The sequence below is a fragment of the Budorcas taxicolor genome, chromosome 15 (genome assembly GCF_023091745.1).
Source record: "Budorcas taxicolor isolate Tak-1 chromosome 15, Takin1.1, whole genome shotgun sequence".
Lineage (NCBI taxonomy): Eukaryota > Metazoa > Chordata > Mammalia > Artiodactyla > Bovidae > Budorcas > Budorcas taxicolor.
In genome coordinates this window covers 59388178-59415020 of record NC_068924.1, presented here as the reverse complement: position 1 = coordinate 59415020, position 26843 = coordinate 59388178, and the positions used below count along the sequence as shown (strand labels likewise).

Sequence of the window (26843 nt, the reverse complement as noted above, 5' to 3'; positions counted from 1 at the left end):
TGTGCACAGCCCCTTTCTAGCAAGCATCTTAACTTTGGGTGTAGGAATAGAATATTAAGTGTCACTTCCAGAGGGTGACACAGTCTGCTATGGCAGGAAACAGTCCTTCATTGTCCGGGAAGACTACTTTTAGAAAACAGGCAATGTCAACTGATACAATTTAGAACCACTAAGACAATATAATTAGAGTCTTAGTAATGGAAAGAAAGACAAACATTTTAATATATATTAAAAAAATCAACATTAGATACTATCAGAAGGGTTTCTAGGTTGCTCATGAGATCTCAGTGGATTAGTGAATTTTCTTCATGATGACAGCATTGTTAATTTCTAACCTTTACAGGAAAAATCAGGTGTATGTGTATATAGATATATGTATATAATTTTTTTTTGCAGAAGTTAAACTTTCTTTTTGGGTTTTCAGTGAGCCCCACTGTATTCACCAGTTCACAGTCCCTGTATCCTTTTTGTCTTCTTCCAGTTCTCCTTTCTTCTTCCTTACTTCTTCTCTGACAAAGGCAAAATAAAATTAACAGACTAACCATTAAGGAAATGCAGGACTCTGCAGGTTGTATATTGACTGCCTTTGTTTCCCTCACAAACATTGCCATTGTGAAAACAGATTATTTCTTTTTACAAAAGTGAGGAAAGGAACAAAAAATTAAACAAAGCTTTGGAGGCAACTGGTACAGAGAATCTTGTGTTGAGCTTTCCCTGTGTTCTCTGCTGCATGTTAATAACCCAGGGTGGGGTGGTGATATGAAATATTGTTCCTTATTTAACATTTTACGCTCTCATCTCCACATTGCATATTTGCTTCTCTTGTGACCTTCTCTTTGCTTTGATAGCTGCTTCTTTTCACCCATAATCCAAAGTAAGTGTACATTCCTACAGAGAAATTACAGGAAGCTGTCAGTGTAGAGTTAATATAGTTAAAGCATCCTTAACTCTGCTATAAACCCTTTAAATAATTAAAACTGTATGCTTGAAGAGTCAGATTTGAATTGCTTTACCAAGTTTATTTAGCACACTTTGTTACACTCAATTAAATGAGAATGTTCTGTTTCATTTTCTTTGCTTCGGGTGGATCATTTTGCCTTTTGATTCTCATGCCCGAGTGTAATTTCACAGTGCTTAGGTCTCTAAAACTGTACATATATGAATGCATATGTAGACCTGTACACACCCATTAAAAGGCTTACTATATTTGTACTGAATAGACTCTTTGCTCAAGGCATGTGAGCATTCCAGGTAACCTAAGGTATAACTGGGGCCTCAGGAGGTGGTAGAGAAGCAGCTGGACAAAGTTCTTGGAAAACCCAGTGTTTTATTTAAAAGTCCTTTTACTTTGGCATCACCTTCCCTCCCCACAATTTGATTTGTGAATCTCTGCTTGAAAACGTGATAGAGGTATTGAATGGTTCTAGAAAGGAAATTGCCTAGAAGTGGTTACCATCTACTATGTCTCTTAATATTTCGGTTGGCAGAGCATGTGTAGAATGTTCTCCATAAATTAGTTCTTTGCTAAAGTTATGCATGTTTAAGGAGGAATAAATTAGTTATCCATTTCCTAATGAGTAGTGGGATCAATTGGAGCATGAAGAGAGAGAAAATAGTATCATTTTGCTTCCCCAGTTGGGGCTCAATATCCCTAAACTTCACCATTAATCACTCTCTCAGTTGCCTGGGTTACTTCTGAATGTACGTGTAAGATAGTCTGGCCTTTTAATTTTCCTACCAGGTAAGTAAGACTTTTTGAATTTGCCCAGTGGATTTATAGACGGGTGATGCTGTCTCTTTGGCACCCCCAAAGGGTTCCTTGTTATAATGGGCCCTTCTCTCTTTGCATCGGTTTGTCTGGGTGCGTTCACGGATAACAGTCAATATGTATGTGTGATGACAATTACGAGGGTTCTAATATATTTAACTGTTATGGGATCTGTTATGTCTACTTCAGGGTCGACCCCATCCCATATGACACTCCAAAACCAGCGGGCCACACGCGGTTTGTCTGCATCTCAGACACACACTCCAGAACAGATGGTATCCAGATGCCTTATGGGGACATCCTTCTCCACACAGGCGATTTCACCGAGCTGGGACTGCCCTCAGAGGTTAAGAAGTTTAATGACTGGTTAGGTAAGGAATGATTGCGTTCCGGCGCCCCCAATTAACCTTTCCCGCCCGAGTGTCACTCACTGTGCCCTAATTGAATTAGAGCACTTGGAAGCCAGCTCAGCCATTTCTCGTATGATATGCGGTGGTGTCTAGCTTTAATCCAGTTGTGTTAATTAAAGATGAATTTTTAGATATTTAATTTTACTGTGCATCCTTTCAGCGCCTGGCCTCGGCAAGCTCTGGGGCAAAGGGATGGAAAGCTTTGAAACCGATCTCATCTCACGCATTCTGCTTTAACAAGGGCACTCGTTGGCACACGTGAGACCTAGAATCGTATTTTTAATTCATTGGCTCTGCAATCTTTCCCGGATAGTAAGAGAACATTTCTAGAGAATGAGGAGGATGTCAGAGCCCTTATTTAAAGGGAAGGTCTTAGCACAGGAATGCTTGGGGGGCAGCTTTCCCAAGTGAACCAGAAGGGTGTCCTAAGACCCCTGAAAAAGATAAGATATCCTACTGTAAAGCTCCAAAACTCTGGACTATGAAATCACCCTACACACTGCTGTGAAAAAGGTAATGGCAACTTTGTGGTTACTGTAGGGGCAGCCATCAGGTCGGGGTTACTGGAAAAATGCTGACTCCTGGGTCAGGCAGTTACCAAATATTAGCATTACAAGGGAATCATGGGGTTATTCACAGCAAGATTAGATGACAAATCTTTGTAAGAATCCTCTTAGGTGAGGGAAAGAAGTGCCAGGATTCTGAGATTTTAGAATCTCTAAAGACACTAAGGAATTACAGTGAGATTTTAGAATCTCTAAAGACACTAAGGAATTACAGTGAGATTTTAGAATCTCTAAAGACACTGAAGAATTACAGAAAAGGCAGAAATCACTCCACAAGAATAATGTCATGAATAATGTGTCAGCCAACCAAAATTACTTAGGAGATTTAGACAGAAACTTGAAAATTCATTTTCCATTGAACTAGAGCAGGGCTTGAGAAATTTTTAAGTAATTGATTAAATGATAAGGTGTATGTGTTGATGGAAAACAGTATTCATTAAAAACGGTTAAAATATTTAGAATATAATAAACTAATAACTTTTGAGTTTTCTTGTGATTTGCACTTTATCCATCTTTTATAGAGTTGACATCAGGATACATATTTGCTCTTTTACTATTGTTTATTTTCATTTGATAGTATTGATATTACATGATTTTGCATAATTTTCATATTTATCCTTTTTGATAGCAATATGACATTTGTATTGTTCTGTATTTTTATTTAACAGGACAACCCTCTAAAAATGAACTTTCAAATTGATAACAATTTTTCCTCTGAAGCTAGCACTGAAATGTGCATTTTAATTTGTATATGTCTTTTTGTTTCCATGGATTTATTTCTTAGGGCAAACTACAGTATGAGTGAAATTACTGAGTCAAAGGATATGGAATTATTTACGATTCTTATTGTATATTGACATATTGCTTCCCAAGGGGATAGTAGCTGTATCCTGAATACACCAATTTTACCACGATCTTGGATATTGGAGCTTTATATTTTGTACTGTTTCAGTAGGTACTCAGTCATCTCACTTAAAAGAGCAAGATATCTTAAACATCATTCGGCATAATCCCATTTTTACAAGTGACTCTGATGCAGAGAAGTAAAGTGACTCGTGGCAGACTAGCCCATGGCACAGCTGGGCCTGTGATCCCATTCTTTTCACTCCTCTTTCGCATCTGTCAAGGTTGCTTTCCAGTACTATTACCTCTTTCTTTTGGGGCTTCCCTGGTGGCTCAGAGGTTAAAGCGTTTGCCTGCAGGGCGGGAGACCCGGGTTCAATCCCTGGGTCCAGTATTCTTTTTTTTATTTTTTATTTTTTGGGTCCAGTATTCTTGCCTGGGGAATCCTATGGACGGAGGAGCCTGGTAGCTTACAGTCCATGGGGTCACAAAGAGTCGGACACAACTGGGCCTGTAATCCTATTCTTTTCACTCCTCTTTCACATCTGTCAAGTTTGCTTTCGAGTACTATTACCTCTTTCTTTTAGCAACTTGTATTTATGAACTATTCACAGACAGAATTATTTGGAGTTGAATTTGACAGTTTCAAGCTGTTCTGTGACAACTGAATCAACACAGAAGTGATCTTGCTGCATTGACAATGTTGATTTGTAAGGAAAGAGAAAGCCTGTGGGAAGAAATATAAGACAGGATGGATCCTGGGTATAATCTTGTTTAGCCACTGACCTTGGGCAACTGAGTTAACCTCGCTTTTCCCCTTGGTTTCCCTCTGCAGAACGAAGGATTAATACTACCTGTCTTTCTGGTTTGTTGTGCAGATTAATCAGTAAATGATTGCAGCTTGGAAGTTTTGTGGGCCATTAATAATTGAATGGGGAATGTGGTGAATGAACCATCAACAGATATTTAAAGGGTAAAAATAAGAAGAGGTCAGAGAAATTATTTAGTGGAATGGAAGTAAACACGGGGAGATTTTATAAAGGAATGTACTTCTTAGATGGAAAGGTGCCACAACCGAGGAAATAAAATAGTAAAGAAATAAATGCTGAGGTCCAACTGCAAGATCAGTTCTTTCTCACCCATTTCCCTTCTGATGGCCTGACACAAGAGGAAGGGGTCTCAGAAGGGGATGCAGAATGTGAGGCTGAAGGAATACCCCCACCGAAGTATAAGGGAAGAGAAGTTGGGAATCCCATAGGGGCAGCCCAGAATAGTTCAGTTACCCTGGCAAACTCAGGGTGCTCCAAAGGTGAGAGTTAGTATATGATTACATCCTACCACTTGGCTCAGTTGGAAACCTCTTACCTGAAAAAAGTGTTTCTAGCAACAGCTGCCAGGTGGCCTAACAGAGTGGAGTCAGTGGTCAGATCAGTCCAGGGCTTTAGCTATAATAGGTCATCCAACCCTCACTGGCATGAGTCCATACAGACTTGTCCAGCACTTTGAGTCCAGGGAACCTCTCACTGATTTCCATCTTTCTACTTGGGTCTAGACTACGCTGATTCTTGGCAGCAGCTGACCATCCCCTAGGCTCCTTTAGTTTCCCAAAAGGCTATTTCTGCTTCAGACCAGGCACGCCTTCTATTTGTCCCAACCTTCGAAAGTTGCTAATGTTATCCCCATTATACAGATGAAGAATCTGGAGTTCAGTTGGGCTAATTTGCCCAGGATCCTTCAGCGGAAAAGAAACTCCAAGAGTCTAAGACATGCACCCAAGTTCACCCAGTCAGTAAACCTGGTGTTGTCTGAGCCCTTTTCTTTCCGTCCTGTGATTTACCAATGGGCTTATGGCACCTAGAAAGCTTGCAGACCTGAGCTTGAACTAAAATGTTCCAGCATCTTCATGGAGACTTGAGTTATGCTGTTACTTGAAAAATGTATTTAAGCTCTGCCTAGGCAATGGCACCCCACTCCAGTACTCTTGCCTGGAAAATCCCAAGGACAGAGGAGCCTGGTAGGCTGCAGTCCATGGGGTCGCTAAGAGTTGGACACGACTGAGCAACTTCACTTTCACTTTTCACTTTCATGCATTGGAGAAGGAAATGGCAACCCACTCCAGTGTTCTTGCCTGGAGAATCCCAGGGACGGCAGAGCCTGGTGGGCTGCCATCTATGGGGTCGCACAGAGTCCGACACGACTGAAGCGACTTAGCAGCAGCAGCAGCAGCATCTTGAATCTCACCCTGACCTACCAGTTGCAGGGGCTGAGAAGCCCATCAAGAGTTCTCTGTCGGTTCAGAGATGATGGGTCCCTGGTTAATATGTATGTACACCACCTGGCAGGAGGAATACACAAAGTTATTAATACAAAGTAATTTATGAGATAAGCAGGCACAGCACAGGGTCATAAGACGATAGGACCCAAACTAGGTACAGCCAAAGGTTGGAAAGGTAGTGTAGCCTGTAATGAGAAGAGTCTGTGTTGAATTCCCTGCCTTTGTTGCTTAAATTCCTGAGCCTTGATTTTCTCATTTGTAAAATGGGCGTGATAATAATACACCCCATGGTTGCTATGAGAATATATTCTGTGATAAAGCTTGTGCCATTCTTAACATGGCTTCTGTGATGGCTCAGCGGTAAAGAATCTGCCTGCAATGCAGGAGACAGTGTGTTTGATCCCGGTGTCGGGAAGATCCCCTGGAGAAGGCAATGGCACCCCACTTCAGTACTTTTGCCTGGAAAATCCCATGGACTGAAGAGCCTGGCGGGCTACAGTCCATGAGGTAGCAAAGAGTTGGACATGGCTTAGTGACTAAAACAACAAACAGCAACCTTCTTAACACAGCTCCTGGCCTATTAAACAGATGATGTAGAGGGAGACAGCAGAGCCAGAAGCATAGAATCCATTAGGCAGAAACTAGAAAGGACTGAATCCACCTGCCAGTTTAGGAGACACAGGTCACACGGGTTTGATCCCTGGGTTGGGAAGATCCGGAGGAGGAAATGGCAACCTGCTCCCATAGTCTTGCCTGGGAAATCCAGGACAGAAGAGCCTTGTGGGCTACAGCCCAAAGGGTTGCAAAGGTTCAGACATGAATGAGCAACTTAAGCATGCAGAAAGGACTGCACCTTACTTTTTTTAAAACTAGAAACTGAATTTATTAACTTGCATAATGTTCCATAGGTTTAAGAGGAATTTAGAGTGAAGAGGGAGCCTGAAGAAGCATAATAAAGGCTGAGGACAGGCCCCCCTCTTAACAGTGACACTAGTGGGATGGAACGTTGAAACTGTAAGAGGACTTGGAGGTCCCGCCTCCTCATTTGATGGAAGGGGAAACTGAGGCCAGAGAGATTATATGTACTACTCAAGGTCACTCAGATAATTAATGGTCTCATTGAAACTGGGACTTGGACCGGGAGAGGGTTGAACTAGTGATACATTGTGGGTGGCGTGGGCTAGACACTGTACCTTTTTCCCCACCCCTGATTAACATGTATCATTCTATGCAGTCCTCAAAATAACTTGTGAGATAGCTTCTGTGACTTGTGAGGAAGATATTATTAGCTTGTTTATTACCTGGGAGGAAAACTGAGCCTTGGAGAAGGTAACTTACCTAAGATCACGCAACTAGGAGGTGACCTGAGAGTTTGAGTTTTAGTCTGTCAGACTCCACTTGCCACCTGTGTTCTGTCTTTCTGTATTCCCAACCTTGAGCTTGGGATTCCTGCTGGGAGGGACCATATTCTGGATAAAATTGTTTTTTTTCAATTAACTACCTGTCTAAGCATAGGGCTTCCCAGGTGGCTCAGTGATAAAGAATCCACCTGCCAGAGCAGGAGCCACAGGAGACGCTGGTTCCATCCCTGGGTTGGGAAGATCCCCTGAAGGAGGAAATAGCAACCCCCTCCAGTATTCTTGCCTGGGAAATCCCATGGACAGAGGAGCCTGGCAGGCTCCAGGGGGTCTCTAAACATACACGCTCACGCATATGTAGACTCGGACCCCAAGATGGCTCTACAGCATTGCTCATATGTCAGAGTTGTGGGGACAAGGTGCAGATAGGTCTTCCCTAAAGAAAGAATTTTTATAGCCCCATTCATGTGATAGCTCAGATATGCTCCAGGGATGTTATGAATGAATAGGCATTGGTGTGCTGAACTGGGGTCCTAAGCCACTCAACCGTGATGGCATTTTCTTTTTTATCTTGGCAAAAATGCATCTCATTTACAGACAGGGTTTAAAAATAAACTTGCCAACTATAGATTAACTGCCAGTTAAAATGTTATTGTTTTTATTGCTAGTAAATTCTGAACCACTGAAATGCCTAAAGACACCTTTTGTGAGGCAGTGAGTTGTGTATGGTCTTCCTTCACTTTGCCCCTATGGTGTTCTGACCTGTTCCGCTTTGATGGTCTCTACAGATCGCTCAATTTCATTCCTCGTGTCCTCTCATCTTTGGAATATTTGTGATAGCCTTCTTCTTGAATATGCATCTTTGCCCTTGGAGGCTACACAAATGGAGATCTCATCATTTGGTTGCACACCCACCTTTGTATTTCCACCTTCCAGTTGCACCCACGCTGACTTTCTTCCCACACCCCAAATGCACATGTCCTTCCACATGGCTTTCCTGTTGTAAGCCCTGTTTCTGTTTCCTGGAATGACCAGGAGACCTCCTTCCTCCTTTAGGACGGGTTCTCTTTCCCTTAACACTGGGTCAGGCCTCTGTGCAGCCCTTCCCAGGGCTGTTACGTCACTGTTTCCTTGTCTGTCCCTAGCAAGACAACAGAGCATGCCGAATGAGCGCTCCTTCTGCACCAGTTCTGAGTAGAGCCTGGAACAGTCAGTGCACACAGCCGATTCACACTGAGTGATTTTTGAATGACCATAAGGGACAGGGCTTTTTGTGTGTGTTTTTTTGCACTTTTGGCTGAAACTTTAAAATTATATTGTACTGTATGTAAAATGCCGTGCCCTTACTTTTCCTTTTTGTCCTCAAGATATGTGCCCAGTTGGCTGCTGTTAGTGATTCAACGAGACTTTGAGCAGAAATATTTAAAAGGGGTTTATGGTAGTTGTTCTGTTTCCTCAATTAAAATTAGAAAGACAGGTTCTTGGGTGGTCTGTTCTTTTAGCTAAAAGTTTATATACAACAATCTGCTGCTGCTGTCGCTTCAGTCGTGTCCAACTCTGTGCAACCCCATAGACAGCAGCCCGCCAGACTCCCCCATCCCTGGGATTCTCCAGGCAGGAACACTGGAGTGGGTTGCCATTTCCTTCTCCAATGCATGAAAGTGAAAAGTGAAAGTGAAGTCGCTCAGTCGTGTCGGACTCTTAGCGACCCCATGGACCGCAGCCTTCCAGGCTCCTCCATCCATGGGATTTTCCAGGCAAGAGTACTGGAGTGGGATGCCATTGCCTTCTCCGATACAGCAACCTAGTCACTCCGAATCCCTTTTAACACAGCATTAGTACCATGAACTTATAATTTTTAATTTTCTCCTGCCTCAGCTGTCGTTTAATAGTTCAGAGTTTCCATTTCTCCAGGCCTAAAAGAAAAAATGAAGAGGCTCCTAAGGAGACTCTCAAGAAGGAGGTTCTTTGTATTTGTAGGAGCACCGTATCAGGCACGATTATAACTGAGTGTGACTGTGGCAAACATCCCAGATCCTAGACACTAAAATTGATTTTGCCCCTTTCAGAATAGTCGTACTGAGAGACTGTGTCCCTCTTCCAGTGATCTTGCTATTGGCCCGAAGTTTTGGAGCTGGTCTTTGGGAAAAGCTTTCACAGTCTGGGCTATTTATTTTATTATTATAATACATGTAGTACGTGTTCATTCCTGATAACTTAGAAAATAGAGATAGTGAAACAAGATAAACCCGTAGCCAGAGATAACCACTGTTAACATTTTTATAGAATGTTCTCTATTGAATAGAATAGGGTAACTCTCTTCAGAACATTTTCTATGGATACGTACGAGCACATACACACGTGAGCACTTTTTACCAAATTAGAGACCTTAGACTGTTGTAAGCTGTTTTTCATCTTAACAGTATTTCATGAACAACTTTCCACATCAATAAATATGGCTAAAATACTTTTTCCCAAAAAAGAATACTTTCAGTATAAATAAGATACACATACATTACAGAAATTAAAGTTTTTGACATGTGCAAAATAGAAAATACACATTCTCCATGTAATCCTGTCTCTGGAGTAATTACTATTTGATGTGTAGCATTTGAGATGGTTTTTTTTTTTTTTTCCTATTTTGAATGTCCTCAATAGCAGCAAGTCTTTACTCTTTAAGGGTTTTTATTTAAGAAATATTTTGGTTCTTTTTCCTTCTCGCACTTTGTTGACTTTATTTTAACTATCCTCATCCACGTGCTCTGCTGCTATAATAGTCAGTCTCTACACACCCAGTAACCATTTCTCAGCAGCCCATTTCTGAAGGTACGCAGCTCATGGTGCTGAGACACCTGGCCCTTGCTCTGTAGTTAGTGGCTACACCACTAATTTCTTAAAGTGGGTTTCTAGGGTTCTGGGTCCTGGTAGAACTATTTTCATTTAGTTTCTTATCGTCCTGTGATACTGGCTGAAAACTGTTCTTCTTGTTTCTTTAGACTTTCATGAAAGGATGATGGTTATTAGAGGGTTTCCCCCACCGCCCCCACAACAAACTCCCTCTAGGGCTCCTGTTTAATTTCATGTTGTCTTAACCAAGAAGGGCAACAGAGTAAATCCAGAAGGACATGTTTAGGGGAAGAGGTCAGGGACAGGATGCAAAGCCAGGCTTCACAAGAAGGAGTACCAGGTGAGAATGGTGTTGGTACCACCACGGACGAGCAGGAACCTTGGAGGGAAGGGAGCCGATGGGAAAGAAGAAGAGGAGCATGGCAGGGTCATTTGACCTTGCCACCATCTCTGTTTAAGGAATATTTTGAAAAGGTAATAGAGCTATGCATATTGTCCTGTAACTTAAAAAAAAAATACAGCACAGTATTTATAGCTATGGGTGCTGTTACTGGTGTTAGTTGCTGAGTTTGACTCTTTTTTGACCCTATGCACAGTAGCCCACTAGGCTCCTCTGTATATGGGATTCTTCAGGCAAGAATACTGGAGTAAGTTGCCATGTCCTCTTCCAGGGGATCTTCCCAACCCAGAGATTGAATTCGAGTCTTCTGCATTCCAGGCTGGTTCTTTACTGCTGAGCCACCCGGGAAGCCCAAGTGTATGGATGCACTAGGGCTCATTTATCCAGATCTTTACTACCGGACTTTTGAGCAAACTCTGAGACATAGTGAAGGACAGAGTGCTACAGTCCATGAGGTCGCAAACAGTCGGACAGGACTTAGCGACTGAAGAACAACAAAAATTAGTACTGGCCACCTACAGTGTTTTCATTTTTTATTATTACCTGCACTGGTGTGATAGACATCTTTCTTGCTCTCTCTTTGCAAACGTCCTTAATTTAGAAGATAGCTTCCTATAAGTAGAATTGTTTCAAATGATGTGTTTTTTAAAAGGGTTTAGTACATATTGTCACATTTCCCTCTGTAAAGATTGTAATTTCTTTCTAATGCTTTCAGTAGTATTGGAGAGTTTGTGTCACGTATTTTTGAATATCGTCAGTGGGAGAAAATTCTAACCCTTTACGGGCTTTTTAAAAATGACTATCAACTCTTTTTTTTAATTGTGAAAGCTTACATATTCATTGTGAGAAGATACAAATAATTGTACAGAAAAAAATCAAGATAACTACTATTAACAGCTGGTGTGCATCCTGTCGTGTGGTGTATAAATGCACGTGTGTGTGCTGATGTGTGAAAAGATAGTATGCTGTCAGGCTAAGAGTATGAGTGCCAGATCTAGTCTGCCTGTGTTTAAATCTGCCTGGTTTTAATGTTGTTAATTTTTTGATCTTCAATTTATTCATCTGTAAAAGGAGATTTATGAATGCTTAGTGTATCTAACTTAAAAGGGCTGCAGAGAGGTTAAATAGGGTACCTGATAACAGGTGCCCAATGTGTACAGGTAGTGAATGGTCAGTAAATATTACCTACTACCCAAGCTGCCATGACTCCACCTTTCTGTCCTGCTGGTGAATTTCTTTTGTTCCTCAGGATGCCAAAACTTCAGGAAGAGTAGTCTTACATTCTCTTGTGCCACGGGGACCTCTGGCAGGTGGCCCATTCTGCCGGTGGAGTATAGAGAAGGGTGAGCAGCATGGCCTGTCTGGACCCCAGGAACCTGGCCCTCTCTCCTTTCCAAGCACCCCACACCCAGCACACATAGATATCTCCCTGGACTCTAATTAACTTTTGAACCACACCCTGAGGGGACCAGGCCTCCCCGTCCCCTGTCCCGCTCTTCAGGCTCCTGTCATCTGCCCCTTGTCTGCCTCCTTGAATCTGATCCACTGTCTCCCCCACCCCGTGCCCCAGTGTCACCATCTCTTTTTCTGAAAGTCATTTCTGCCCACTAGCTCCTGTCTTAGGAACTCCAGCACACTAAGCTTTAACCAGGTTATGGATGGCAGGTTTTAATTTATTTTTTAAACTCTTACACATAATGCTTTCCAGGCATGGTTTGCACATTTTAAGGCTTCTGTTTTTTCTTTTTTTTTTCAGCAGTACAAAATTATTAGGAACTGGAGTTTGTGAAGTGGGCAAGTTGAAATGTGCCATTTTGAATAAAAAGCAATGATATGACATAATGGCAATGAAGTAAAAAAGTCATGGGTTTGTAACGAACAGCATGGTGACTATAGTTAATGAAAAATATGCTATAGTGTAAGTGTAGTGGTATATATTATAGTTATATCCTAGTATAATATTACATATTTGAAAGCTGCTATAAGAGTAGTTCTTAAAAATTCTCATCACATGGAAAAAATTTGTAATTATGTATAGTTAAGATATTAACTCTAATACTTTGGCCATCTCATGCGAAGAGTTGACTCATTGGAAAAGACCCTGATGCTGGGACGGATTGTGGGCAGGAGGAGAAGGGGACAACAGAGAATGAGATGGCTGGATTGCATCACCGACTCGATGCAGGGAGGCCTGGCATGCTGCGATTCATGGGATCACAGAGTCAGACACGACTGAGTGACTGAACTGAACTGAACTGACTGAAGCTAGGCTTACTGAGGTGATCATTTTGCAATGTATACAAATATTGAATATATTATGTTGTACAGCTGAAAGGGATATGTATCAATTACACTTTATAAAAAGTAAGAACAGAACAATGACGTGACACAATGGCAGTTGCTTTCCAGTAAAGCACCTAGGAATTTCCAGAAGAAAATTTCAGGAATAACTTGAGCAGGGGAGCCTCATTGAAATGTTTATAGTGATATAACTTTATGACCACTTAATAGTCATCTCTAATAATGAGGTCAAGGTAAGAGGCTTTAAGAGAGGGCAAACAAGATGACTTTTCCCATGATTTATAGAGGAGAGCGTGTGAGAGAGTTCCTTAGAGCCTAGAATTCCATGATTCTTACTGTTTAGATTTAATATCAAAGAAGGTTCTTAATCTTTAGTTTGTTCACAAAAACAGTATCTCACATGCTGATACTCTTCAACTTTCGATTCATAGTTTGGTTTTCCCACTTACCGTGTTAGAGTCATAGTGTATTTGATAGTTTCTCTTTCTGTTTAAATTTATTCATAGCTTCTCTTTCTAAGTAATTTATCTAAGGTTTTTCCCTTAGTATGAGATTCTAGAATAAAAGTGTCTGCACGTTATCTATATATTCTATCAGGTGGATATAGACATCCTGTTTTCCTGTCTGTAATAGTATAGAATGAGTATCTATTTAATCCAAATAACAGTTGATTCATGCTTACTATTTACTTCTCCTGCTTTCTATTGAAGAATCTTTTATCCTAAAGTTAATTACTTCATGATTTAACTCATATGTAAATATGTAAATACATTTTCCCAATAAAGACAAAATTAACATTCAAGTATAGTTCAGTTTGATATAGAATTAAATAAAAGAAACACCAAACCGTTACATATGTTCAAATACGTAAGATTGGGTTTTGTTGCATTAGAAAGGATTGTCAGTGACCTCAGGACACAAAGACTGGGTCGTTTGTGATCCGTGTGAACCTAATCCTCTCTGTTATGGCCAGCCATTTTCTTAAATTACATTAATTATGCTGTCTCTAATTTATATGACACCTTTCCTCCAGAGGACTCCAAGTACCTTTGAGTGTATTAGATCATTAATGCTTATAAATGGTCCAGGGAAGTTGGTATGGGCAGGCAGTATTTTCCCTGTCTTGCTGGTGGATGGATGGAGATCCAGAAAGTAGAAGGACAGACTGGGGTCATACTGTGAACCAATCCAGGAGCTGAGACAAGAACTAAAGTCCCTGGACGTTGTCCCCACTCTTTCAACCTTCAGTTCTAAAGCTTTTTGCTTCCTCCTTTGCTGAAATGTCCCCATTGCCTCAAGAGAAATATACATGGCCAAGACGTATATGATCAGTACTTTAACAGCCAGATAGACACTTTACTGAAAAGGGGGAATCTTTTCACATTTTTCTGTCTGAAAATTGTACCACTATTAAAAATAAATAAATTAAAAATGAGCTCTTTGGAAATAAAAATGTCCTCGACTTTTCCAAACCATCTGGCCCAAGAGGGAAGATTGGAGTCCCTAAATGTTACAGTCCTAAATCCTGGAGCCAGGATCCTTATATCCCAGAGTATGAAGGGATTTCCTCCTCAAAAGGTTATTTACCTGTGAGCTAAGCTGGTGGCTCAGAGGTTAAATCGTCTGCCTGCAATGCAGGAGACCTGGGTTCGATCCCTGGGTCGGGAAGATCCCCTGGAGAAGGAAATGGCAACCTGCTCCAGTATTCTTGCCTGGAGAATCCCATGGATAGAGGAGCCTGGTGGGCTACAGTCCACGGGGTCGCAAAGAGTCGGACACGACTGAGCGACTTCACTCACTCAAGCATTACTCTGGACCAGGTCCTGCTTTGCGAAAGATGCCGAAAATGCAGAAAGGAACGAGAGCAGTGTTGCTGCATTCAGCATCCAGCCTTTAAGCATCAGTATTATTTCCCTGATTTTATAAATTAGGCAGCTAGAACTCAGGGAGTTTAAACATCTTACCTGATTTTTCACAGGACTAGGGGCTTTATCTTCTGCCTGCGTGTGATGCCATTTCTCATAGTACACTATTTCTACATATCAGAACCTGGGGGATTATTCTTATTCTTTGAGGTTTTATTTGTGGATTGGAGTCATGATTCTCTCTTAATTTCTCTCCTGATGCTTGCCTCTAACTGGAGACTAGGCATTTTGCCACAGAAGGTAGAAGGTACATAAGATTCCTCAAAACCAGTACATCTCAAACTGAATTTCTGTCTTCTCCAAATACTGCTCATTGTCCTGAATTCTCCTTCTGATTCTCATGACCATTTATCCAGGTACCTAAACCGCCTCTATCTAAATATGACTATGTTTTGTCAGTTTACTTTATTGAGTATCTGTTGTATCTAAAGAAACTGCCTAGGCTCACCCTACCATTCGTTTTCCTGGAATAGTTTAAGAACACTTTCTGAGTACTCATATTTGCTTGACCCTCTATGAAAATTAACCCATTTAATCCTCACAACATCCTGGTGGGTCCATGCTGTTATCACCATTTTTATAGATACAGTGGAGGCACAGGACCCTTTTCCCATGAATTATCCCATCAGACTAATATTTTCTGGAATGCATTTTAGGAACCATTAACTGATGGAATAAAGTTTGTCATGACATTCAAGACTGTTCGTGAGCTGGTCCAGTCTATCTGCCCAGCTTCCCTCTCCAACATGTGTCTCTCCGCTCTCTCTTTAGCCCTTTGGGCATACGTCATATCTTTTCTCCTTTGCTTGTCCTCCAGCCACAGCAAACATTCTGGTCCAAAGGCGTTCCCACCTTATCCATTTCCTGGATCTGTCAGTCTCTGCTCAAATGCCACCTCCTTGGTGAGATCCTGTTTTTTCTTATTCTGTGTCTTCTTGTTTATCATCGTCTTCCTCCACTGAATGAGAGCTCTGTGAGCGTATGGGCTTGCCCCATTTACCACAGTTGTATCTTCTATATGCATAAGAGTGCCTAACACACAGGAGCTGCTGAGCACAGGTGCGCTGCATGGGTGGGTGGTGGAAGGAGAGCAGGCGCCGTGAGCGCAAGAGTGTGCCTGTCGCCAGTGATGAGGACGCAAGCCCGGGGCCGTGTGCATGGTACGCATTCAGCACAGTTTTGCTAAATGACTCAATATTTGCTCCTGTGGGTCCCGCTCCCAGCCTGCCAATCTTGTGGCCTTTCTTCTGTGAATTCTTTATTCATTCTTTAAGGCCTGATTCAAAGGTTACCTCTGTTATGAAACTGGCCCTGGCTTTCCAATTGGTTGTCATCCTTGCCTCCGCTCTGTATGGTGTTCATTCTGTTAGCATGCATTACTCTAGGGCTGCTGCAATCCTCTTTAAAAAAGAAATTATATATATATATAATTTATTTACTTATTTGCCTTTGTCGTGTCTTAGTTGAGGCATGCAGGATCTTTTGTTGCAGTGCACACTCTGGTTGTGGCGTGCAGGGTCAGTAGTTGCAGCAGGCGGGCTCTCTAGCTATGGTGCCGGCTTAATTGCTCCAGAGCATGTGGGATCTTAGTCCCCCTGACCAGGGATCGAACCTGAATCACAAGGTGGATTGTTAACCACTGGACCACCAGGGAAATCCCTTATCTCCTCCTTTGATTGTGAGTCTCCCAAGAGCATTTTTCCAGAGGCGTCTTTGGCAAATAAGGACTCTTCAGTAAAAGGTTTGGTTTCTTCACTTCCTAGTTGGACTTCCATGGACAAAATGCGTTGCTTCCCTGGTGTCCAGCCACCACTTTTCTCCAACAAGGAGAAATTGAGATGTGAGGGTGATGTTTGAGGAACATCCTCAGAAGATGTCAAGTGCCCTGTAAATGTTAGAGATGATCATTTTATTTTTAACATCACAATGCATCACGTTCTTATATCGGAAAGCTCCAGATGCCTTGTTTCTAGACCCCACCACAGGTTTCTGGGTGAAGATAGTCACCCTTGTCCCAGAGTAACTCTGGGTTTGGACTTACTGAGACTGCATGGATCATTTCCATTTCAGCTCTCTCACCTCCTCCCAGCCCGTCTGCATATTGTTCCCTGGAATCTTTTCTCCAGCTGTCCCCTGGGTTTTTGACTGTCATTTTCGTGGCCCTAAAGCTGCAGAGAGAGTCAGTTCTGCTTTTAGTCTATCACTCGACTCACTAATTCCTGACATCCTCCGTCTCCCCCTTTGACGGATAAATTTTCATTATTGGTTTTGTGTGAGAGTCTTCAGGGTTTCACTCTGCCTGACCCCTGTGGTCACTTAGTGATTACATGCGCCAGCTGAGGTAATTTATTCACTTTGTTTTGGTGTGAACATGTCCCATGGGTCTTGTAACTGCTGTAATCACTTGACCCTAGTGACTGTTAAATGCTTTAAACACAGTTATTTTAAATTTATAATTGTTTTCATTAAAAATCCCTTATAGTAACTTAGCTGACCTTGCTGTCAGTGTGGCATTCTGTGCAGGAGGAAGAAATGAAAATATTATGATGCAAATAATATAGTACTCATCAGAGATAACACAGCAAATCATTAGCTCACCCTACACATGCTCACTTTGAGTCATGCAAGGAAGAGAGAAGAGGACATAATTATAGCATTGTCCACATAATTCAGTTAAGTTACTGCTTCACGTGGGGCAGGCCGATAGCCTAGGGAGTGGAAGGTGGACTGGAGTCCAAGGTGAAGCATCAGAAGGGCTATTACGGTGTAGACAGCACTTCTCACACCAGTGAGTAGCCCCAGTTGCTTAATCATTTTTCAATGAATATTTATATACTTCTTATTTTGAATGAAATTTCAGAAACGTTGCTTCCCTGATGGCTCAGCTGGTAAAGAATCCGCCTGTAATGCTCGAGACCTGGGTTCGATCCCTGGGTTGGGAAGATCCCCTGGAGAAGGGAACAGCTACCCACTCCAGTATTCTGGCCTGGAGAATTCCATGGACTGTATGTATAGTCCATGGGGATTTAAAGAGTTGGACACAACTGAGCAACTTTCACTTTCTCTCAGAAAAGTTGCAAGAATAATACAATGAATTCCCATATACCCTCCACCCATATCACCCCATTGTTAGTGTTTTGCCTCATCTGCTTTATCATTCTTTCTATATCTGCCTTTTTCTGAAGCATTTGAGAGTGGGCTACAGACATCAGGCCCCTTAAATATATTTCAGTGACTTCCCTGAAAACATGACTATTCATTTATAATAAGCCGCTGCAGTTTTCAAAATCATATGTAAATTGATACAACTCTATTATTTACTCCCAGACTTTTTTTTCCTTCAGATTTTGTCAATTGTCCTAGCAATGTCCTTTATAGCATTTTTTTTCCCCCTTCGAGGATCCAGTCCAGAATCATGCCTTGCAGTTAGTAAAAACCAAGCCAAATCAGACTAAATCAAAATACTGTTTCTCACTTTCTTACCCTAAAGGAGTGAGGAGGTTATAAAGGAAATTTGACCCTATGAAATTAGTCTGTCTATGCCTACATTTCTAACTAATATAATAAGAAGAGTTGTATATTAACTAACAAGATGCCATGCACTGCAGGTATTTTGTGAGCACATCTATTTCATTTGATCCTCTGAGCAAATGTACAAAGAGGAGACTCTTTTTTTATGTTTTTAACTTTTTATTTTGTATTGGGGCATAGCTGATTAACAATATTGTGATAGTTTCAGGTGACTCAGCCAGACATATTCGTGTATCCATTCTCTGCCCAACTCCCCTCCCATCCAGTTTGCCTCATAACACTGAGCAGGATTCCTAGCGCTATAGTAGGGCCTTGTTGTTCATCCATTGTAAGTATAGCAGAGTGTACACGTCCATTCCAATCTCCCTAACTGTCCATTCCCTCTATCCTTCCCCCCGGTAACTGTAAGTTCCTTCTCTAAGTCTGTGAGCCTGTTTCTGTTTTGTATAAGTTCATTTGTATGATTTCTTTTTAGATTCCACATTTAAGGGATATCATATGATATTTCTTTTTTTTCTGTCTGACTTACTTCACTCAGTATGACAGTCTCTAGGTCCGCCCCTGTAGCTGCAAGTGACAAAGAAATTCTTCTTGATCTCAGCTACAGATGCTGCACCTACCATAACACAGATCTCCAAATTCTAAGAGGCAGCAACTGTGCTGAGTGCTGCTTTCTTCCATGCATTGGTTAAGGATGGGCCCCCAGGATCCTAGAGACTCATGGCAGTGGGGAGCTGAGTGATTTTACCTTTATTTCTAGTTTTTACACTATACTATCAAAGACTGGAAAATATATTTACCTTAAAGAGTTATCTAACAGTTTTTGGTTGTTTTTTTTTTTTTTTTGCTCCAAGAGATGCTACCTGGTATCTTAATTTTAAAAATTAGTGAGATCCTTAATAAATGTCCAATCGATTAGACTTGTTTGATGGAAGGCTCTTGGGCTGCTGGCTAGAATGTGACAGAGTGAGCTCAAAAGAGCTTTGATAACCTGGCTGATGGTACTGGAAGTTTGCGCACTCAGGTTCTCTGTGTGTTTCTGGCATAGCTAAGTTAGTCCTGGTAGAAACTGGAAGGCGCAATTCAGAGCCGTCAGTGGAAAGGTTCCTACAAAGATGGTTGATGAGTAATATCCATCATTTAGCCTAAAAGGGGGTAGGATTCATTTTGAAACTCAGATCCGAACAACTGGTTTTGTTTTTATTTATTCTTCTGGTTGTTTTTCTACTTTAATACTTGGAGAAGGAAGTGGGAGTAGTTTGCATTTTCATTTAAAACTTTTTTCAAATTTTCCAATATGTTATTCCTGATTAGGACTACTGCTTGCCATAAAGTGTTTTTGCATAAAGTGTGAAGAAGTAACTCCTGAACCCAGTAGGTACATGCTTGTTGAAGAGCATACAGCTCCCACTCACCCCCGTGGCTGCTGCTTTTTAGCAGTCAACAACCTTGGCAGCCACATACAGCAGCCTTCAGTTAGTCTTCTATTTTGACTTGCTCCCTGATGAAGGTTTTCCTTGTTTCCTTTTTTCACCTTTATTACCTATCTTTGGTTAATGTTTTTAGACTCGAATTTACTTCTGTTTGTCATGTTGTGACTTTTTATAACGTAATATATGCATTTTTATGGACAGTATTTTGAAATGGAGGATTTAAGGCATTTGATTTTAGCATTTGTAGTGGTTCATAAAACACATGTAATTGTAAAAAATATAAAGTTCTTAATAAATATATCTCTTGCTGATTTTGAAAACTGGAGGAGACTTTTATGATCCTGCAGATAAGAATTACATTGGGGACAAACCTTTCTTTTTGATTGCACTACCTGTCCTTTCTAGCTCTTTCCGCATTTGTTTTAAAACCTATTTGGTTATATCCAAAATGAATAATTAAGCAGCTAACTGTAACATGCATTATTGATCTGCCAGATTTAGATGTTATCGCAGCAAGTGTTGTGTGTATTATGAAACTGAAATAAACTTTTTTTTCCTGGTGTTTTTAAAATTCTGTTGAAATTTCAAGAGCAGGAAAGAAACACATTTTTTTCTTCTCATTTCAGGATAAAGTGCATTAAACTGTATTGTCTCCCTTCTTTCTGCCATTGATGTGAATCTCACTTATTCTCTACTTTGTATTTTTCCTTTGTTTGAAAATAAGGTTGGAAGGTAAACTTTTTATTTTGAGGAGACTAGACTTGCCTGTGAAGACAGACATCTGGTATAAAGTATACAACTTCCAAGCTTTGATTTCTCTGAAAATATTGAGAATGAGACTGTTAGTTCTTTCCTTGTAGACTGAATTATTTCACATGACACAGTCCTTTGTGATTCAGTGCCTGCCTGTATCAAAGCCCTATGCGTTTATTTTCCTTTGTCATTTACTTTCGAGATTGTAAAGTCTGTATAACAGTCTTGGTGATGATGATGGTGGTGGTAGTCCTAGCGATTGGACTAGTGTGTGTTGTTGTTTAGTCTCTGAGTCATGTCCGACTCCTTGAGGCCCCATGGACTGCCGCACGCCAGGCTTCCTTGTCCTTCACTATCTGTCTCCTGGAGTTTGCTCAAACTTATGTCCATTGAGTCAGTGATGCTACCCAACCATTCTCATCCTCTGTAGGCTCCTTCTCCTCTTGCCCTCAATCTTTCCCAGCATCAGGGTCTCTTCCAGTGAGTCACCTCTTCACATCAGGTAGCCCAAGCATTGGATCTTCAGCTTCAGCATCAGTTCTTCCAATAAATATTCAGAGTTGATTTCCTTTAAGATTGACTAGTTTGATCTCCTTGCAGTCCAAGGGACTCTCAAGAGTTTTCTCCAGCAATACAATTTGAAAGAATCAGGTCTTTGGCACTCAGTCTTCTTTATAGTCCAACTCTCACATCCATGAGGAATAATACTAGGTGAATAGGCTGTACTTGGTGAGTTTCTTGGGGATTTAGGAAACCAAGCTGATATTTGCATAGATTCATATGCTTCATTTTATGAATCCTTCCTTTGCAGAAGACCTGGATTTACAAATCATTGTAACACAAAGCCTAGAAATGATTTATATTTGAGTGGACAAATGGATCTTTAAACTTGAATATGTAGAGCTGTGAAAATGAGGAAGGTTATGATTCTCCTATAAAAATAAGTAGAAACCAAAATACATGTATGCCTTCTATAGTACAGATATAGGTCTAGGTGTTTTGTTCCTTGCAGAGGCCACGTGAGGGTTACTGGTGGGGAAGGGTGTCATTCCCCCCTTCACAGCTGTTTGCAAGTACAGTTTCTACTCTAGCTAAAGCCCTGTTTAGTGTGATGGAGACTAGAAAGTGTGCAATTAATCAAAATGTCAGCTAAAGCAGGAAACTATAGTGGTGATAAGCATGGAGGTAAATACTTTTATTTTAACTTAAACATACAGATGTTCACGTTTTGTCCAGTCTTCTGATCTCTAATCACCGTGTCCAAAATCTTTTCTTTGAATACAAATATGATGATTCAAGATCAGCACCGTCTTCCTTGGGTAAATCACACATACAATTTATCACCTTTATCTAAAATGTGTCATATTTATTATGTTTCCATTTTATTTATTGGTGAGTAAGAATGAAAACTTGCCTGCAAGACAGTCTGGGTGCACAGTACTTCTAGATTATTAGGATTCTTTTTGTCTCACTTAAATTTTTTTTTTTTACTTTATTTGTATATTTTTTTGGCTGCCCTGTGTGGCATGCAGGATGTTTGTTCCCCAAGCAGGGATCAAACCCATACCCACCCCCCCGCCCCCGCCCCACAGTGAAAGCCTGGAATCTTTGCCACTGGACTGCCAGGGAAGCCCCTCCCTCACTTTTTAGACTGGTGTCACTTGCTCTTTATGCGATGACAAATTGTATAGTCTTTTAAAGTTCATATTTATTCATTTTAAAGAATATACAATGGCATTAGGTAATTATGGTAAAAAGTACATAAACTAATTTGGGGATAAAGGCATGTGGCTGTGAGATGCTGTTTGGGGGAGCAGAAGTGACAGGGGTCGCCAGAAATAATTGTGACTGTCATCAGTCAATGCGCTGTGGGCAGCAGCCAGTGTAGGTCTTTCAGGGACCAGGAAGTGTCAGTTAGAACAGTCTAGGATTTCTAGAAAGATCTAAAACAAACTACATGCGGTTTTTCTTAGTTGTTCATGGGCTCATAATTTGCTGTATGCTTTTTCAGTAGCTCTCAGTTGCAGGTTTTTATTCTTATATATGGTCTCTTTGCCTGCCTTGCAAGTGTTGTAAAAAAGAAAGTCACAGATACAGCTCAGTGATAAGGAGCACATGTATGTTCACATGTCAGTGTATCTGGGTGTATCTTTCATTTTATTTATTATACATAAATCAGATGCATGCCGGAGTAAGATTGCATATTCTGGGGTGTCTGGAAAGAGCTAGAGTTTTAATAAGAGTCAGGTATCCTAGAAAATCCCATGGACAGAGTGGGCTACAGTCCATGGGGTCGAAAAGAGTCAGACACGACTGAGCATGCAAGCATGCATGCATGTCTCCTAGAGGTACTTTATATGTGGTTTTAATAAGATCGGTTTGGAAACTCGTTTCCCATGACAGGAAGAAGGAGGATCAAGAAACTTGTTAAGGCAATTCTTGTCGCCCTGTCTTAGTTTTCTTTGTCGGCATTAGAGCAGGTGACATCTGAAGTTGTCCATGATTATAGAACATGCTCTTTCTCCTCACATAAGCACCCTGCTCCATCACCTACAGAGTGAGAGAGAAGCATAGCAAATGATCAAGAACTCAGCCACACAGGCAGCCTCAACCTTCAAAAGGGTTAGTTCTACTTCTAGACTTGGATGGGTCAGAGTTTCTGAAGTGTGCTTGCTGTATCAAATATGCAGTGTGCAGGGTTCTGCGTGTCCTTTTTAAAAATTAAACAAAGCTTCTCGATAGTGTTGGTTTTAAAAATCTCTTCCACCACCTGTGTACATTGGAATCCATCTTTTTTTTCTTTTTTTTTTTAATGTGTGCTTGTGGTATTAGGAAAATAGGCCTGGTGTTCGTAATATTGTTTGTATATATTCTGGTGTAAAATATAGATGTATACCAACTAACAATAGCTATAAAAATGATATCTTGCACAAGCCATGCCCTGCCTTTGCAGTCGGCAGGAACAATGCTTTTGGGGTTGAAGAGACGCTTTATCATTGAGGAAGTATGTGTGGGGGGCCCTTAGCTCAAGCAGTGGGGAGGGGGAAGTGCCACAAATTTTAGTGTAATGCATAATGTTGAAAGAAATTTTATCCCATCATAAAGATTAGCAGGCTGTGTAATTCAATTTAAAATTGGTTGGCGTGTCCTGACTATTATACAGCCTTTCTCTTCTTTTTTTTTGTTTTATCGCTATTCCATTATTTTAGTTCGTACACCAACGTACTGTAGAGTGGAACATAAGCCGAACCATACCGAGTCTCTTACTGTGGTTCCACCCGTTGGAGAAATTGTTGGTGAATGCAAGAGATTATCTTAAAATGAGTTAAGAAAATGCTTGCTCCATTGAATGCCTCCTTGTTTTCTTTCCTGCTCTTTTTTAAACATAAAATGAGTTTCTTCTGGGCAAGCAAACATTGAGGGTGAAATTCTTTTAAAAGCATTTGCTGGACGCAGGGCTTGGTTCTCAAAACTCCAGCGTTAGCACTTAATCTGCAGTATCATAGGCATTCCTGTGCCATTGAAAACCAAGATGCAGTTGCTTATGTTAATGCAAGACTGACAGACCCACATCTGATGGCAGTTACCCATCCTGAGGGGTTAATAAATGTTCTTAGAATTACTGTCTTTATTTTTTTTATTACAAGAAAAATGGGCAGCTTCCTAAGCCATGCCTCCTGCTTCTTGTTCCAGTCTTGGTGACTCGCTAATTTTGGTTCCAGTGCTTCATGGGCTCTGCTGAGTTTAATATTTGTGTTAGAGAAGTGCTAAATCTGTTGGCTGAAAAAGTAGGAAAAAACTAAATTAAATTCAGCAAACATTTATCGAACAAGAAACGAGGAGCTATGATAATAATGAGACTTGGATGCGCCAGAAGAGTATATGGGAAATGAACATGTAATATTTTCACATCTTATTTTCTTCTAGCTATAAAAGATCTTAATTTGTATCCATGTTCTTAGGGAGTTTCCACCCTGAAGCATTTTGTTGAGAAGGATCTTCATGCCACATTCAGACTCAGACGTGGTGGTCAATTAGCAATGTCTGTTCCGTTTCATAGGATGGGAAGATGGTTACCCACATACCATGTGTTTTCAGATCCTGGCTCAGAGTCATTCATCTTTCATCAAATTCATGCTCTCTGATCATGGTAGACGGAAAATTGCCACAGTGAAAATATATGCCTGCTTAATTTTAACTCTGACCAATCCAAACTTTCAAGTATGTCTATTAGAAAGTCCCTGAAATGACTGTGACTTTGCTTGATGGGATTTCTTTAACTTTCTTTCACACTGTGGGCAGTTCCATGACTGTTGCAAGAGGTTCTTGGCATATTTGGGGGCGAGCTGGGGCTAGTATGTGAATCAGGCAATCAGGAAGACAAAACACAGAAGACTGTTTGTATCCTATAGGATTTAGGAAGTAAATTAACTTTGGCTTATGATTTTAATCTATAAAGAATGTGGAAAATTCTGAAAGAGATGGGAATACCAGACCACCTGACCTGCCTCTTGAGAAATCTGTATACAGGTCAGGAAGCAACAGTTAGAACTGGACATGGAACAACAGACTGGTTCCAAATAGGAAAAGGAGTACGTCAAGGCTGTATATTGTCACCCTGCTTCTTTAACTTCTATGCAGAGTACATCATGAGAAACGCTGGACTGGAAGAAACACAAGCTGGAATCAAGATTGCTGGTAGAAATATCAATAACCTCAGATATACAGATGACACCACCCTTATGGCAGAAAGTGAAGAGCTAAAAAGCCTTTTAATGAAAGTGAAAGAGGAGAGTGAAAAAGTTGGCTTAAAGCTCAACATTCAGAAAACGAAGATCATGGCATCTGGTCCCATCACTTCATGGGAAATAGATGGGGAAACAGTGGAAACAGTGTCAGACTTTATTTTGGGGGGCTCCAAAATCACTGCAGATGGTGACTGCAGCCATGAAATTAAAAAACGCTTACTCCTTGGAAGAAAAGTTATGACCAACCTAGACAGTATATTCAAAAGCAGAGACATTACTTTGCCGACTAAGGTCCATCTAGTCAAGGCTATGGTTTTTCCAGTAGTCATGTATGGATTTGAGAGTTGGACTGTGAAGAAGGCTGAGCGCTGAAGAATTGATGCGTTTGAACTGTGGTGTTGGAGAAGACTCTTGAGGGTCCCTTGGACTGCAAGGAGATCCAACCAGTGCATTCTGAAGGAGATCAACCCTGGGATTTCTTTGGAGGGAATGATGCTAAAGCTGAAGCTCCAGTACTTTGGCCACCTCATGGGAAGAGTTGACTCATTGGGAAAGACTCTGATGCTGGGAGAGATTGGGGGCAGGAGGAGAAGGGGACGACCCAGGATGAGATGGCTGGATGGCATCACGGACTCGATGGACATGAGTCTGAGTGAACTCCGGGAGATGGTGATGGACAGGGAGGCCTGGCATGCTGCGATTCATGGGGTCGCAAAGAGTCGGACACGACTGAGCGACTGAACTGAACTGAATGGGAGTTAATTTTTTAGCTTTTTGCATACGTATCTGTAAAGGAGTTAGATTAACTCAGTATATCCTATTATGTCTCCCAAATCTTGGGCAGCTCACTTTTCTCTGGCTCCCTGTCTCCTAAAACTGCTTATCAGAATGTCCCAGGTAGGTAGATAAAAATTTAGATTCCTGGAATCTAGTTCAGACCTATGGAATCAGATTCTCTACTGGTGAGTCTGAATGATTGCAGTCTTTTTTTTTTTTTTGGCCACGCCTTTCGGCAAGTGGGATCTTAGTTCCCCGACCAGGGATCGAACCTGTGCCCCCTGCATTGGGAATGTGGAGTCTTAACCACTGGACCACCAGGGAAGCCCGTGAATAACCTGAGTCTTAATGAACTCTTCTGTGGCTCTTCAGCCACTCCAGTGCCGCCATTCTTGCTTATGATAGTGTTTCATGGTCAAGTTCAGGGCTGTATTCCGCAGGCTCTCATCACCCTTAACAACAGGCCTTTCTTTTCCATTGTGATCTGTGTTCCATTCAGTTACCTCATCTGTAAAAGGGGATAATAGTTCTCATTTCATATGGTTGCTGTAAGTATTAAGTAGGTTAATGTATAAAGTTTTTTAGAGCAGTACCCAGTAGAGGGTATGCGCTTTGTTCTAAGCCTCATAATGGTCATCATCATTTGATTTTGTTTATAGGGGTTCTGAGTAACCTTGCCAGAGGCAGCAAATCATGAATCAGGATCTCTTACTAGACTGTTCTTAGAAGGGATGGAAGGCATATAAATAGTATTGTTTGTGAAAAACATTATTCATAGTGAGTTGAATTGGGAGGCTTTTGGCTGCAAGAAACAAAATAGCTTAAACAAGGGGTTTGTTCATCTCATATAGCAAGAAGGCTGGGAGTAAAATATTTTCAGGATCTGATAGTTCATGAATTCTTTTAAT

General features: G+C 41.1%; 1 protein-coding gene across 1 annotated transcript in view; it reads left to right on the top strand.

Annotated features, from left to right (window-relative positions):
- The window catches only part of MPPED2 (metallophosphoesterase domain containing 2), a 208154-nt gene that overhangs the window by 53214 nt on the left and 128097 nt on the right, over positions 1–26843 (top strand). Inside the window, exon 3 of the mRNA XM_052652834.1 lies at positions 1958–2139. Coding sequence (XP_052508794.1) covers positions 1958–2139 — 182 coding nt within the window. The remainder of the gene's footprint in view (positions 1–1957; positions 2140–26843) is intronic.